The sequence below is a fragment of the Anser anser genome (assembly GCF_964211835.1).
Source record: "Anser anser genome assembly, chromosome: 2".
NCBI lineage: Eukaryota > Metazoa > Chordata > Aves > Anseriformes > Anatidae > Anser > Anser anser.
In genome coordinates, this window is record NC_139721.1 from 17107105 (window position 1) to 17123352 (window position 16248).

General features: G+C 35.4%; 1 protein-coding gene across 5 annotated transcripts in view; it reads left to right on the forward strand.

Moving 5' to 3' along the window:
• CSMD3 (CUB and Sushi multiple domains 3) overlaps positions 1–16248 on the forward strand; it is a 1012063-nt gene that overhangs the window by 885383 nt on the left and 110432 nt on the right. For all 5 annotated transcript variants that reach the window (XM_083827432.1, XM_083827428.1, XM_083827429.1 and 2 more), the window contains 6 exons: positions 2091–2187; positions 3249–3353; positions 6431–6549; positions 8466–8535; positions 10245–10361; positions 15250–15459. In XM_083827432.1, coding sequence (XP_083683558.1) covers positions 2091–2187; positions 3249–3353; positions 6431–6549; positions 8466–8535; positions 10245–10361; positions 15250–15459 — 718 coding nt within the window. The remainder of the gene's footprint in view (positions 1–2090; positions 2188–3248; positions 3354–6430; positions 6550–8465; positions 8536–10244; positions 10362–15249; positions 15460–16248) is intronic.

Genomic DNA, 16248 nt, shown 5'->3' on the forward strand with positions numbered 1-16248 from the left:
AACCATTATTATATCTGTTTTTTAATAAATTACATTACAGAGATTTTAATGTATTCTAATGCATCAAGAGTTTTCAAAATCACAGAATGACAGAATCACAGTATTGTAGGGGTTGGAAGGGACCTCGAAAGATCATCGGGTCCAACCCCCCTGCCAAAGCAGGTTCCCTGGAGCAGGTTGCTCAGGTAGGCATCCAGATGGGCCTTGAATATCTCCAGAGGAGACTCCACAACCTCCCTGGGCAGCCTGTTCCAGTGCTCAGTCACCCTCACCATGAAGAAGTTCTTTCACATGTTGGTGCGGAACTTCCTGTGATCCATTTTTTGGCCATTGCCTCTTGTCCTGTCCCCACAAGCCACTGAAAAGAGGTTGGCCAAATCCCTCTGTCTCCCACGCTTAAGGTATTTGTAAACATTGATAAGATCCCCTCTCAGTCTTCTGTGAGGGTGACAGAGCAGTGGAACAGGTTGCCCAGAGAGGTTGTGGAGTCTCCTTCTCTGGAGATATTCAAAACCTGCCTGGATGGCATTCTGCACAACGTGCTCTAGGTAATCCTGCTTGGCAGGACTTGGGTGGACTAGATGATCTCCAGAGGTCCCTTCCAACCTCGGCCATTCCATGATTCTGTATGACTACATTACTGAAGTCGTTCAAGCAGTGGTACCAGATGTAAATGCTGAACTATTTAATATCAAATAAAAAAGCAGAGATTTAAAAGTAGATTAAGGTAAATAGAAAGAGTGTGCACTAAAAAACTATCTTCAGGCACACTTAAATACATTAAAATGGGAATTTAGTGTACTATAATTTTCTTGTAAGTTAAGGCAGAAAATCATCTCAAGTAGGTAATTCAAAACACGTAGTACAGACTCTTACTTCACCGCCTGTCTTTATTGACTACATGGAAAGATTAGGGCCACTAATGTAACTTGCACTAAAATAGATATTTTAAATTAGGTGTTTTATGGCTAATATAAAAATTGCAGTCAGCAGCAATCTGGCCCTGAAAACACATTAAAAAAAATAAAAAATAAAAAAATAATAAAAAAAAGGAAATTCAATCTGCAAGTTTCCTAGGTCCAATTCTGTATCTTTTCAGAAATTACTTGCACTGCAATGGTGCTTATTTCTGTTGTTGAAGCTACTCCATTTTGGAGAAAAGTAAGGGAAGAATAAGTGAGACAGAAGAACAGCAAAAGCAAGCATAATTCTTTAATTCGTCTTGGAGGGTGGTTTGGGTTTCATCCCTGCTTCTGTCACTCTTTAAATGGTTTTCATTAAACAATTATTTCTCTTAAAACAAAAGAAAAAAATCCACACCCTATTCCCTCCAAAACAGGAATGGGAACCTAGCAGTTCTCTACTTTGCAGTGAGTGTTTTCACTTCATGAGAACATATTTATGCTCCCTCTTGCAGTCTATTTGCTTCCATTTTTGCATGATGTTGTCATCTCTGGAAGGAATGAAGTGAATGTTCTGCCTTTTGCTTGCAGCATGCTTGTGACTGCTCCTCCCCAGATGATAAATTACTGATGAAAGTAACCAAACAAAGGAGGCTGCTCTTACCTGGTGGCAGAATTGAACATGCAGCTGGCATTGCAGGACTGTTATTAATGCTGGATAAACTAGAAAGAATCACAAAGAAACTGCAGTAATTGGCAATACTGTATTTTGCCTTCCCCTCAATGTCCTCCAAATAATCTGGGTATTAGAATAATGTTCTGTGCATCCATGATTTTCATGGCTGTGTAGCTCTTGTCAGAGGTAATATATGGTTGTCACTAAGGGTCACAGAATTTGTAAGTCTGAATTGGTAATTAAATCCAAACAAAATTGTTAGAATGCAATTTTATTCGCTTAATGTTGATTTCCCATTGACTTTGGCAATGACAGCAAAAAACAACTTTTCGTGATTGAAAGCAACAGAGTTCCTGAAGTGGTCAGGCAGTTGGACTTGATGACCTTCCAACTGAACTATTCTATTCTGTTCTGTTCTGTTCCATTCTGTTCTGTTCTACATTTTACAGTATTTTTACATTAATGCAGAGGGGATTAAGCTAATGTTCTTTACCTCACATTTTTCTTCATAGGTGCAAGTGGTGAGTTTTGCTACAGAACACAACTGGGATTCCTTAGACTTTTATGATGGTGCTGACAACAATGCTCCAAGGCTCGGAAGTTATTCAGGTGACTGAAAATATTTTATAAGTATTTCACAGGGTCAACGTAGATTTTAAACGCACATCTTTTTCTAGTTCTTTTTTTTCTGTGTTTATTTCACCCATAATTAACAACAGGTAGTATTCTTTTTATTTTAGTAATCAGTCATTTTCACAAATTTGAAAAACTGAAAATTTTAAGAATGAAATAATATTCAGAGACTCCCAAACTATATGCATGAAATTCATGAATGCTGTCTTCTATTAATCTCATGATTTGCCCACTCTTATCGCAGGAGATAGAAATACAAACCTCTACACTAGATGCCTCATGAAATAGTACATTACTAAAGAATGCATTCTTTACCCGTATTTTAGATGAATGAGATCTGTTTGTTCGTTTGTTTTCCTTATTTTACTTTATTCTTCTTCTTGTGTATGACATGAGATCACCAATAATGAGTTTGTTGCCTTGTCATTCTAAGATTCTTGTTACAGACTTATGCTGAAACGCAAATAAGTAATCAATCACATTTCTAAGAACAGTCCTACCAAATATCTTTGGTGTTGTTTTATATATTTGATTGTAATGCTTAAAGTTATTCCAGTTACAGGATTTGCTCTTGCTTTTATGAAAACCCTAGTGAATATTTCTCCTTTTGCTGATAAAAGTGTGACCTTATATTAGACCCTGTTTCCCTGAATGTCCACAGTTCTTGTCTCCAATACTGACGTGCACTGAAAATGTAATAAAAGTTTTAATAGGGGCAGATATATGACAAGCATGCATGCTGACAGGATTTTGAGCAACCTGATCTAATGAAAGACATTCTTGCCTATGGCGGGGGGGGGGGGGGGGGGGGGGTCTAGATAATCTTTAAGGATCCCTTGCAACCCAAACTCTTCTATGATTTGATGATTTTATGACAAAATATGTAAGAATTTATTTAATGATCTTTGCCTCTCTCTCATCCTCTCTTCCCCTTTCTCTTTCTCTTTTTCTCTGTCTTTTTGTACAAACACCCATGTTACATATGTACTTAGTTCAGTTTCTGTGCATTTCAATAATATTTTGATTTCTCTTTTCAGGAACAACCATACCTCCACTTCTAAACAGCACATCAAATAATCTGTACCTAAACTTTCAGTCTGATATCAGTGTTTCAGCTGCTGGATTTCATCTTGAGTATACAGGTAATACAGAGATGTTCAATTAATTAAGACCATTTTCTGGTTCTAGACATCAAGTATACCTAAACGATATGAAAGAGGAATATTCAGTCCTATTGAACATAATGAGCTACATACTGTTACTTCTGTAATTGTTAGAATTACATTTAATTCCAAGGTAGCAAGATCAGGCCTTAAATCTGTACTGCATGGATTGGGAAGTTTGATTTGTCTTGTTTTCACCTTCGTTTTTTGCTCTTTCAAAATCTTTTCAGAACATACAATAGCCATGAGTAAATGCATGGCCCACAAACTCCTGTGGTGGGCTCAGCTGTGCCCTGCATTTGGAGCCAGCTGGAAACAGTTTTGTCCAGCACAGGGCAGCCCTTGACCTCTCTTCACAGTGGCCCCTGCAGCTCCCGCTGTTACCAAAATCTGCATATTATGCCCAATGCAATAATATATGCACTACATAATGGCCTTTAAGTGCATAAGAGAACAGCAGATTTTTTATTTTTTTTTTAAATTATTGCTGAATATCTCACCAGCAGAAAAGGCTGTAATTATAAACATACTTTCCATCTGAATGAGATTGCCTTTAGCTGACTGACAGGAATTCCGACAGTCACTAACATTTTGTTACAATTTTACTTTTCCCCAGCTGTGCAATTCCCTCTGCTCATATTGGTTATGGTGTCCAATCTGCATAATTGTTTCATGGTTATTTCTTGTCATTTTTACAGTATGCAAATCTCATGCTGTGGTTGTCTAATTAGCCAGAGTACATAGCCTTGCAAAAGTGACATACGATAGCTTCTCTGTACCTAAACATTTATTATAGGTTAGAATTATCCTTCTGTTTTCTTGAAATATAGGTACTGTCTCAGCTTATCACAACTTTAGAGAGAAAAAACCTGTAAAAAGTTATGAAAACAAACTAACATGAGACTGAATCCAGTGAAAATGAAAATGCATCTGTGTATTCATACACATTCAAATAATTGAAATATGTAATGTGCTGCTGGTATATAGCTTTCATCTCTAAATAAAGAAACTGAAATTTCAGAATAAATGCAGAGCAATATTCACTGATTTGAACACCCATTCTTCTTAATTGTTCTGATCATCTCTGGCCCTCTGTCATGGAATTAGATTAACACAACTCTAACGTAGCAGCAGTTAAGGATTTATTATATACCTCTATAGCAGATAACAAAGTAAGATTATATGATTTTAATGACACCTAATCAGTATTTAAGTATTAGTCAATTAGCACAATGATCTAAAGAAATTTGCTACAATATAAACAGTGACTTAGTTAAAGATTTGTGAATGGCAAGGTTCATCTGAGACTTATTGCAGGGTTCTGGGCAGTCAGGCATTGGAATGGGTTGCCCAGTGAAATGGTGGCATCACCGTCCCTGGAGGTGTTCAAGGAGAGATTGGACCTGGTGCTTAGGGACATGGTTTAGTGGGTGACATTTGTGTGATTTGGGTGATGGTTGGACCAGATAATCTTGAAGGTCTTTTCCAACCTTAATGATTCTATTCTAAATCCAATTACATGCCTACAAAATACCCCCTAGAGCAAATTACTCTTCCTATGTCCTTGTTGGCGTTTGTCTATGGATGAGCTTGTTCCTTGAGGACTAAGCCCTGAAACGCACTTCTCAGGGTACCCTGGGAGGTGTCCTAACACAAGCGGAGATCAAGGCTGCAGCCCACTGTGATCCCTGGAGGGCTCCAAGAGTTCTTGTTTGGGATCGCTATTTATAGGATTGTGAGGCCGTTCATTTTTGGTCAGTAATATTCCAGAATTCAGGTCTTTGCCAATTTGTTTAGTAAGCAGGTTGTGCAGTCCCTTTTCCCTTAGAACTTAATTGTGTCCCTGTCAATTAGCCACATCACAGGGTCCAGATGTGATCAGAGGGGAGGCCTGATCACCTGAGGCATGTATTGTATAAACAGGTGTTAAAGGGAAAAGTCAAGCTTCATTGCACTCTATATGTTATAGAGAATATTTATGTGTGTACTTCATAAATTTCTTAGAATTTGTCTCAGCTTGCACCATTCATATATTATAAATAATTGTAAAATATTCTTTAAATAGTAATTTTTATTTAACTCAATTCTTACAGGAAGAGATCAGTTACATTACCAAGTTTTCAAGTATGTAGAAGACGATAATATAGTGAAGTGCTGCCATTATTAAATTCCACAATATTTCCCTATTGCCCTATGTACTGATGTTTAGTTACTTATCAGTCCTGGCTTCACAATTAACTAGGGTGGAGTACTTGCACTAGGCAAAGAGAGTAACAGAACTACTTACACTTCATGTTAGACATATTCTTATCTCACTGGGTAGCTGCAATGAAAAATTTATTCATTTCTCTTTTTGACAACCATGAAAAAGCATACATACAATTTATGGTGTTTATAGCAATCAGGAATTTGAGATATTTCTGTTATAATACTAAAGATACTGTGTTAAAAATAACAGATTAGGGGAAATTTGAGGTGATTATTGCACAAATATTTTACTCTGTGCATGTGTGAAAAATGGATGAAAAAATATCATCTGACCTATGGAGAAACAAGTGCAAATACATACAAATTTATGGTTTGCACTATTTTTCCTGTATTTTGTACCTGTTGTAGTATTGGCTAGCATTCCCTAGAACAGAAGCTCGGAAAGTAAAGTGCATGTGCTCCCAATTTCAGTTAGGTAGGCTATGGTGAGACTGTGAGTAGGAATGAGTTGATATGAACCATTTCTTCTGAACAAAGGAAATGTAGGGGAGACTTTGCATTGAGACTGCAGATTGTTGTGAAATGTTTGTTATCACCCTGCTTATTTCTTTCCCTTTCCTTTGCTTTTGAAAGGAAGTTTTCCTCCTTTTATAACTTTTTTTTCTTTTTTTTTTCTTTTTTTCTCAGAATATTATGCTACTTGTTTGCCCACAGGCAAACTGCTGATACCCAATAGCTTCCTAAAACATTGGTACAGTGTGCCTATATACAATGTACACAGAAATTGTGTGAATTTAGGATCGGATTCTGTATTACTTAGAATGTCTGAACTTCTCAATTTTTCACAGCTATTGGTTTGGACTCTTGTCCTGAACCACAGACCCCAAGCAATGGGATCAAAATTGGAGACAGATATATGGTTGGAGATGTGGTATCTTTCCAGTGTGACCAGGGTTACTCCCTTCAGGTGAGCCAAGTTTCCAGTTTCATATGGTGCCTTTTACATGGCTATGTTACTAAATATTGTTTCCACTTGAGATGCTTCCTGAAAGTACTACAGTTTCCATTGATAGGTTACTGTTTTCAACCACTGTTTTTGTTTGTTTGTTTGTTTGTTTGTTTTCTCCTGCGTGACTCTGCAGTCAATAGTCTCCACTTTATCTAGCTCTTTGAGAGCATAAAAGAGAAAACAATCATTACCTATTCATAGTATGTCCCTATTTTAGCAAATAAAAATAAAAATCTTAAAGGGAGAAAACATTCTATTTTTATTATATAACAATGCATGATTAACTGAAGTTGTTGATACCTGGAGCAAAATAGGAAAAAGACAACTTACTTGCCTTTGTTTCTTCATTAACTAGTCTGGCCTGTAATATATGTTGATGGTTGTCAGATTCTAACCCACTGAAGTGAAGTTTAACAGCACTAATCATTTCAAATATACATTTTATATAATTCTGTGAAGACCGTAATACTGACAAAATATACATTATATGTATCATCAAAAAAAAAAAAAAAGAAATTGATACACCTTTTTTGGACTAAAATTAATTTTATAAAGCTAAAGTTTATGTTGTATAATTGAAACTGTATCCGAGTTTCCCCTTCAATATAGAGTTCCTAGCCAGTCCCACAGCCTCCAAGCAATGTTCTGAAATGTTCTACGATTACAGCTGTGAAAATGACTATTGAAATCTAATTCTTATGTTGCTTGCTTGTAGCAGGTCATTCTTGGGAGAAACCAGTCTTTTTTTTGTTGGTTTGTTTCTTTGTTTTTTTCTGTTTTCATACTTAAATACAAATGTGTGAGCAGGCAAGCCACAGTACCTACCTGTATAAAGGAAATACAAAGAACGCTGGAATGTAAACCATGAAAATACACACAAAAAATCTCTTTCCTCCATAATGTTTTTCTGGCACATGCAGCATGACCTTGCCTCTTAAATTTAATTAATTAATTAATTTATTTATTTATTTATAGCAAGGGGTAGATATGCCTACATGCACCAGTGGAGGCAGCATGTTTATTTTTCTTCTAGGACAGTAAATGAATGGTTTGCACATTAATAAATAAATTATTTACAATTACCATGGATGCTTTACAGATATTTGGTTCCGTGAAATGCTACAGGCTATGAAAAACAACTTTTCTTTTCATACGAACGTTGAACAAACAGGCTAAAAAGCTACTGATTGTTTCCTACTGGGTCATCTTAATGTGTACACTACATGGTTTTGCAAGATATCGCAAGTACAGTTTTCTCTTAAGAATTTTCATTTTCCTTTTCTGTTCCTGGGATGAATGTAGTGGCTCACTCTGGTGGATCTTGGAACTAACTGGTAACAGATTGCCTGGAAATCGTAATAACTAATTTGTTGTAAAGTGACAGTGTTGTAAAGAGTTTCCTTAAATAGCTCAGCTTTTCACTATTTAAGCTATTTCAGGGTTGAGCATAAAGACTCAATTTTGAATAGGGATTATGAATTTTAAATGTAAAGCTAGTAGTATATAATGTATATAGGTGGTTATCTTTTTCCATGTTTCACAAATGATGCAAATAAATTCTATGTAAACATCACTTCAATGAGACCTGTAGTTTCTAGACACTTGGTTTATACTAAGCTGGTGTTATGAAATTTGTCTGGAGAACATTAGAAATAATATTAAGGAAATAAACATACTTTTTCTAGTAGGCTGTCTCATAGTTGCAGTCTTCTCTGAAGGTATGATACAAATCACAGGGTATGCAATCTATATTTTATACCTTATTTTTTATATACTTATTTTTAATTATTTAAATATTGTTGTTGGGATACTAATGATGTATCATATATTGTATACTTTTTATTATATAAGTTAGCAATGTTGTGCCATTTTAGGGACATTCACATATCACCTGTATGCCTGGACCAGTAAGAAGATGGAATTACCCGATTCCAATATGTTTAGGTATGTTCATCATACATAAACTTTTTTAAACAAGCCAGAATGAGAAATCCAGAGAACTCAGAAATAAGAGATAAGTGTAGGGGAAGAAACAGGGAGAAGTGAAAGAACTGAATTAAAAGAGAAAAGATCAGATTAAGCTGAAGATTTTCAAAGTATACTGCACATATTATAGGAAAGCTTTTTTGAAATGTACAGTCAGAAGAAGAATGGCATATGTTCCAGTCAGAATCTTCTGTATTAGTGATGAGACCTCCAGAGACCCTTACACACATACTTTATTTATGAATCATTTCCACAGTAGAGTGATGAGTACTACAGAAAATACTGAAATAAAAATAGCATTACATTATCATCTCTGATGAATTCAACATAAGGCATGTCTGCCCTATTTAACAAGATGTATTATCTTTCAAATTAAGCTATATAGATGACTATATTAATACTATTGGAAGAAGCACTGGGAGCCTGCCAGAAGCCTAAATGAAATATCTGAAATGAATTAAAATATGTTCTGTTTAGGTGATGAATAAATATGAGTAATGCAAAACTGTTCTTGCATTCTTTTTCACTGAATATAAATGGCTTTTTGTTTGGGTTCCCTAATAATAAAAGTTATCTCTATTTGTAATGACTAATGTACAGATAGCAAGATCCTGCAGATCTCATTAAAAATTTATATTTGCTTTTCTTCAGAACAGATTATTTATCCTCTTGACCTGTCCCATATAATCCTGTTCTTAATCCTTTGAGGTGTTATACAGTTCCTATGAGATACTGGGTTCCCACAGTTTAGTGGTTGGTGACAGCTGGTGATGTTATAATCACCAAGATTCATATATTAATCATTAATATTCACAAAGATTCAGATATTAATAATAATTTGGTGGAAGTTAGTCTTCAGTTTTCATTTTTTAACATTACCTTATATCTAGGAAGTCTGATACAAGAGTTGTGCTACTGTATGGAAAATTCTGAAGAAAAAGATCAATTCTCTTTAATGACAATTTGTTTTCTATTATTTTTCCTTTTCTGCAAATAATAATTTCTAATTGTGTTTCAAAGGATGTAGCAACTGTTAATTGGACAAAACTGTTATTTAAAAATAATTGTATTTAACATAATTAATCTCTTAAAAAAGCTTACATTGAACTGTAAGTTACATTACTTACTGATGTCATGAAAAAATATAAAATTAAGCCCTAAAATGGGTTTAGTTGAATTTCTAGAAATATTTAATGCATTAACATTTCCAAAGTATTAATTTTATCTCATTTCTAGAACAGCAGGGTTTAAACAGAGTTTTTGAAAGGTCTCTTGCAAAATAAGAATACAGAATATTTTTAAAATACATTTTTTCTCTTACCCAGATGCATACAAACCAAAGCAGAATTGTGTTTATGTGGCTATGAGCTGATGTGTGCAACTTGCATGTTCACAAAGGTGGTTCGCACAGACAATGCATCCTCTTTTCAGGTGCATTTGTTGCCTAAATTTAAACCTAGCCAATTCAGAATAGAAAAATATTTTTAAGGTACCCACTCGTAAATTACTTTGTTACATATATTTAATGATAAAAGAATTTTATTTATTTATTTATTTTAATATAAACCTTGATATTACTATATTATTTACCTTGAAAAGATCCTTAATATTCCGGAATAATTGTTAGCTCATTCTACTCTTCTGAAAAATGTCTGGTTTTTTTGCAGCACAATGTGGTGGTGCCATGTCAGATTTCAGTGGGGTGATCCTTAGCCCTGGGTTTCCTGGTAACTATCCTAGCAGTTTGGATTGCACATGGACAATAAAACTGCCGATTGGTTTTGGTATGTGTCCTTTCATGGATAAAAATTGTTTTGTTTTGTTTTATGGATTCAAAAAAATGACATATTTTAAAATATTCTGAATATTTATCCTGGTAAGAAAGGATTTTGGATTCATTTAAACACGTAATCAGACCCTGAAAAGAAAGATTTAGAATAAAAAAGCAAAAATTTATTTGCTTTTCATTTAAAATATACTGCAATTTTATGATTAAAATAAAATTGCTTAATAAGAATAAAGCACAATTTTCTAACTAAAAAGGGTTGATTTCTCTTTTTGAGGCCATAAACCCAACAAAAATATCAGTTAAGAAGAGGTAAAAGCTACATTTGAGTTCATTATTTAATCATTAATCTTTTTTTTTCATGTCCAGAGTGAATATTGCAGCAGCATAGAAAATGTTCTTGGAAGGGACCAATAGAGACCTCCCACTTAAAGTGAAATAATTGGTAATGTTAGATCAAGTCTTCTATGACTGGCAGAACCTTCTCAGCAGGGCTGCTGCTCTCCCAGTCAGTTCCCAGCCTGCACAAACAGATAAAGCTGTTCCACCACAGATCACAGATGCAGAAATTTGCACTTCCTATGCAAACTTTTAAGGATTGTAATGACTTTTGACACAATCTTCAAGGGTGTCATTTTTAATTATTTTTATTTTAATTATTTTTATTTTTTATTTTAGGTTTCTCAGGATAAAAATAAACAAACAAAAAAGCAATGCAGAAGCTCAGTTATATGGTTTAGCAACTACACTCCCTTGTTTAGTATCCTCCACAAATTTGTTGTGGATGCATTCTCATTATCTAGGTCTCTTGTGAAGATATTTCATAGTATAAGCTTCCATATCAACACATAGAACATTGTGATTGTTACTGGCTACCAACTGGATATTGAACAACTGATTACTAGAGCCTCAAAGTTCAGTTAATTGTAACCCACATACTGTCCATTCATCAAGCTGATATATCTTCTGCTTGTAGATGAGAATGCTATAGAAGACAAAATCCAAACCCACAGAAGAATGAAAGTATATTATATCAATTTTTCTCCCTTTGTCAATATAGGCAGTAAATTAATCACAGAAGGAAATCAGTACCCATCAAGTGTAATATTCTCTTTTTAAATCCAGGTTGACTGGTTCTGTGTACATTTTTATCCTTTATGTGTTTGGAAATTACTTCCAAATAGACAAGTTCCATAACCTTTATGTGGGTTGCAGTGAACCTGCAGTTGCCATCGCCTAGGTCTTTTTTTGTGTCTTAAATATATATGCATCTTTAGCCTTTTTATGGTCACCATTGACTTCTCTCATTCACCATGATTTTGCATGGAGAATACCATAATTTCAATTACATTGGCCAACTCACTGAACACCTTTGAATGGATCCTATATCACAGAATCATGGAATGGCCGAGGTTGGAAGGGACCTCTGGAGATCATCTAGTCCACCCAAGTCCTGCCAAGCAAGATTACCTAGAGCACGTTGTGCAGAATGCCATCCAGGCAGGTTTTGAATATCTCCAGAGAAGGAGACTCCACAACCTCTCTGAGCAACCTGTTCCACTGCTCTGTCACCCTCACAGTGAAGAACTGCCCCCTCAGATTCAGATGGAACTTCCTGTGCTTCAGTTTGTGCCCATTGCCTCTCGTCTTCTCACTGGGCACAAGTGAAAAGAGACTGGCTCCATCCTCTTGACACCTTCCTTCAGATATTTATATACATTAATGAGGTCTCCCCTCAGTCTTCTCTTTTCCAGGCTAAACAGACCCAGCTCTTCAGCCTGTCCCCGTACAACAGGTGCACCAGTCCTCTAATCATCTTAGTAGCCCTCCTTTGGACTCGCTCCAGTAGTTCTACGTCCCTCTTGTACTGGGGAGCCCAGAACTAAACACAATACTCCAGGTGTGGCCTCACCAGAGCTGAGTAGACGGGGAGGATCACCTCCCTTGACCTGCTGGCAACGCTCTTCCGAATGCAGCCCCAGATACTGTTGGCCTTCCTGGCCAGAAGGGCACATTGCTGGCTCATGGTCAGCCCAATGTTCACCGGGACTCCCAGGTCTCTCTCTGCAGAGCTGCTCTCCAGCAGCTCGCCCCCCAGTCTGTACTAGTGCTTGGGGTTATTCCTCCTGAGGTGCAGGACCCTGCATTTGCCCTTGCTGAACTTCATGAGGTTCCTTATGACCCAACCCTCCAGCCTGTTGAGGTCCCTCCAAATGGCAGCACAGCCTTCTGGGGTGTCAGCCACTCCTCTGAACTTTGTGTCGTTAGCAAACTTGCTGAGGGTGCATCCTGTTCCATTTTCCAGGTCACTGATGAACAAGTTGAACAAGATGGGACCCAGCACCTGGGGAACACCGCTAGCTACCAGCCTCCAACTAGACTCTGCACCACTAAGCACTACCCTCTGAGCTCTGCCATCCATCCAATTATCAATCCACTTACACTGTCCACTCATCTAGGCTGCAATAAATCTACTATAGCAAAATTTTGATTCAAAGCTGGCCAATACCTTTGTCCCTTCTAATTTTTTACACTTCTGGCAGTTGTATAGGGTCACATGCACTTCTTGGAGTTCTTTATATGTCAGTTGAATTGCATTCTTTTTTTTTTCTTTTTTTTTCTTTTTTTTTCAGATCTGCCTGTTTTCAATTTGATAATTACCATCTTCGGTCATATTGTTTATTTAATAATACAGAATTTCTGGGTCTACTTCAGTAAGTGGATTTCTTATCCCAAATAGTTTTCCCTTCTACATCTGCTCAGATTATTCTTCCATTCTTTTTAAAATCACTTGTGTGATCTTTTTAAATTTAAGACCTGTAAGCATGGTTCACTCATGATTTACAAGAAAGCCATTCATTCTGCATGGGTTGTTTAAACAGAAGAATATTAAACCTCCAGTAACACTGACTGAACAGAATCTATCCTTGTGGGAAACACGTTATCTTCGGATAAGAATTTGCAGATAAACCCTATTAGTATGTGTGTATTTTGTTCAAAAGTCACAAGATTCAAGTGAATCATTGATTTTTTGTATTAGCATTTTATTCAAATAGCATTGGCACGTTAATTCTGCCATTACCTGACTCAAGAGCTTGACCTTATAGTGTCTAGTGTTTCTTTATGAGTCATAATTCTGTCTAGAATCTTCAGGTCCCATGAAGATCTCTGCTTGTTGCATTATCGAAAATAATTAAATTAAATTAAATTAAAATAATAAAATAAAATGAAATGAAATGAAATGAAATAAAATAAAATAAAATAAAATAAAATAAAATAAAATAAAATAAAATAAAATAAAATAAAATAAAATAAAATAAAATAAAATAAAAAAATAGCAGTAGTAGATTTATCATCCTAAATCAAAGCAACAGAGAAAGCTATTCATGAGCTATAAGGGAACAGGATTATTTTCCAGAGATTTTCAAAGACATTTTCTATAATAAAGAAGAAATAATAAAATTCTGGAATATTGATTGATTCCATTTCAAATTCCATAAAGTGGTACATTCAAATGCATATGAAACCTGCTGTCTTTTTATCCCAGATATATTCCCTTCTACCTCTTGCCTTACTTTATTGCTATCCTACTTCTTTTCCAGTCCTGACTCTTGCCTTCAATCCTTTTTGTTTGCTTACGTTCTCCATATTAATGCTTCCATTTCACACCCCACATCCAACAATTCCAACTTGACTCTTCAAACTCCCATTTAGACTCTACATTGCCGACATACTATTTAATTTCACCGCCACTAGGAAGGAAATTTAACTATTCAAGTTTTGCCTTAGCTGAAATAAATCAGTTTAGCTCCACCAAAAACAGTTTTTCTACACTGCATTTTAGTCCCTGTATTTATTTTATATATTTATTTAACACTCACTGTTTTCCAGTTCATGCACAGGAAAACTGAAAGCTCCCTTTACCAGAAGAAAACTAAAAGTGCAAAGATTGAAATGGGCTTGACGTTTTCACCATTTCTATATGTTAAATAGGAGATTAATAAAACTGAATTTAAAATTTGAGTTACATTTCATTGTAATCAATGGATTTCATTGTAATCATCATAGGAACCTTCTATAGGATTTCACTTGTTTAAATATTTCTAATGGGAGGTCTTCAAAGTTAGAAGTCATGGATCATAAGCTTTTCCCCTTCATGTTAACCAATATTGTAATCTAAACCAATGTCTCTATGCTGACAGTCTTAGAGCTAACAATCTTAGAGCTGGTTTTATATCAAAGTGAGTTTAAAAAAAAAAAAAGAGAGAGAGAGAGAGAGACAGTAAGATAGCATGAGTTAGCAGTTATTAAGCAATGACAACTTAAACTTAGCACAAGTTTTGCATACGAACTGAATTCTCTGTGTAGGAAAGGAAGTGTATAGGGTTTTGGAAGGCTGGCAAAATCTGTTGGTACGCTGGACATTTTGTCTGTAAGGACACTGTGAGAAACTATCAAAAATGCTGAAATCCGAAAAGATCACATCAACTGGCTTTCCTTGGTCAACTAGGTGGGTACCCTCGTCATAAAAGGAAATGAAGGTAGTTAAACAGGACTTTCCCCTCTTAAATTCATGTTGCCTGTAACCAATGACTGTGTGCTTTCAGGTGTTTTTCATTAATAAATACCTGAACATCCCCAAAATAGCATACAATTATAAATAACTTACAGTTCCATGACTTAGATAAGGTTTGTTTTGCCTTGTTAACATTTCAAGATTAGTAATGTATGAGAAGAAAGAATGTTTCACACCAAGACCCTGAGAGCATATAATGCATTTCCATTGGTTATATTATTTTCTGATATTATCAGTGTAAAATTTACATACTTTATTGCCCCCCCCGTATTGATATCAACGGCTTTTATTTGCTGACAATGTTTTTCAGGTGTCCATCTGCAATTTGTGAATTTCTCAACCGAGACCATACATGATTACTTAGAAGTTAGGAGTGGATCTACAGAAACTAGCACTGTTATTGGGAGACTAAGTGGCCCTCAGCTACCAGCTTCTCTGTTCAGCACAACTCATGAAACTACCTTATACTTTCACAGTGATTATTCACAGAACAAACAAGGATTTCATATTGTGTATCAAGGTGAGAGTTTCACATTCTTATATGAAAACAAGGTGGTTGTTGAAGACTATTTCTTGTCTTGCCATTCCTAAAAGATAAATACGAAATAAAAGATTTTTTTGTTTCAAACTCATTACACATTGTGATCAAGCCACAGAATTACAACTAAAAAAAAAAAAAAAAAAAAAGCATGTTCTCTTAAAAAAAAAAAAGTTAAAATGTAGGCAGACATAATTTTTTTATGTTTGAATTTGGTTGGCATATTAATTTACATTGCATGGGCTTATAAAATAACCATCTCCACTGTTTGATCTTTATAATCATATGGGAATCTCAATTATATGTCTTGCGTTCGAGAAGGGAAAGTTCTAAATATTGTTTTAGAGCACTTGATCCATATAGGCTGTTTTAGAGTAATGCTAACCTAGAAATCTCCAATTCCATTTTGTTTCCTAGTTGGTAAATTCCCTGGAAGGTTCTTGTTAACTTGTACTCAGATAGGCCATGCTGAGCTGGTGAAGACTGAAAGTTCATAATTGCATATGCATTTTAAAAGAAATCAGATCACCACTGTTCACAGAAAAAAATGTCAAATGTTTATTTTAAACTATACCTGTTTCATCATGTGAATAATTTCAAAGGATGATTTCAAGAGATTTTACTTTATAGCATTCCCTTATTTCTCTTTCAAGAATAACAAACCCAAATTGACTTGAACTCTATGTAACATTCTGGAATTGAGCTACTGCAAAAAGTATTAGCTTTTAAAGCAAAAATCAATTTGTGACCTAAACTGCTTGGTATGATTTT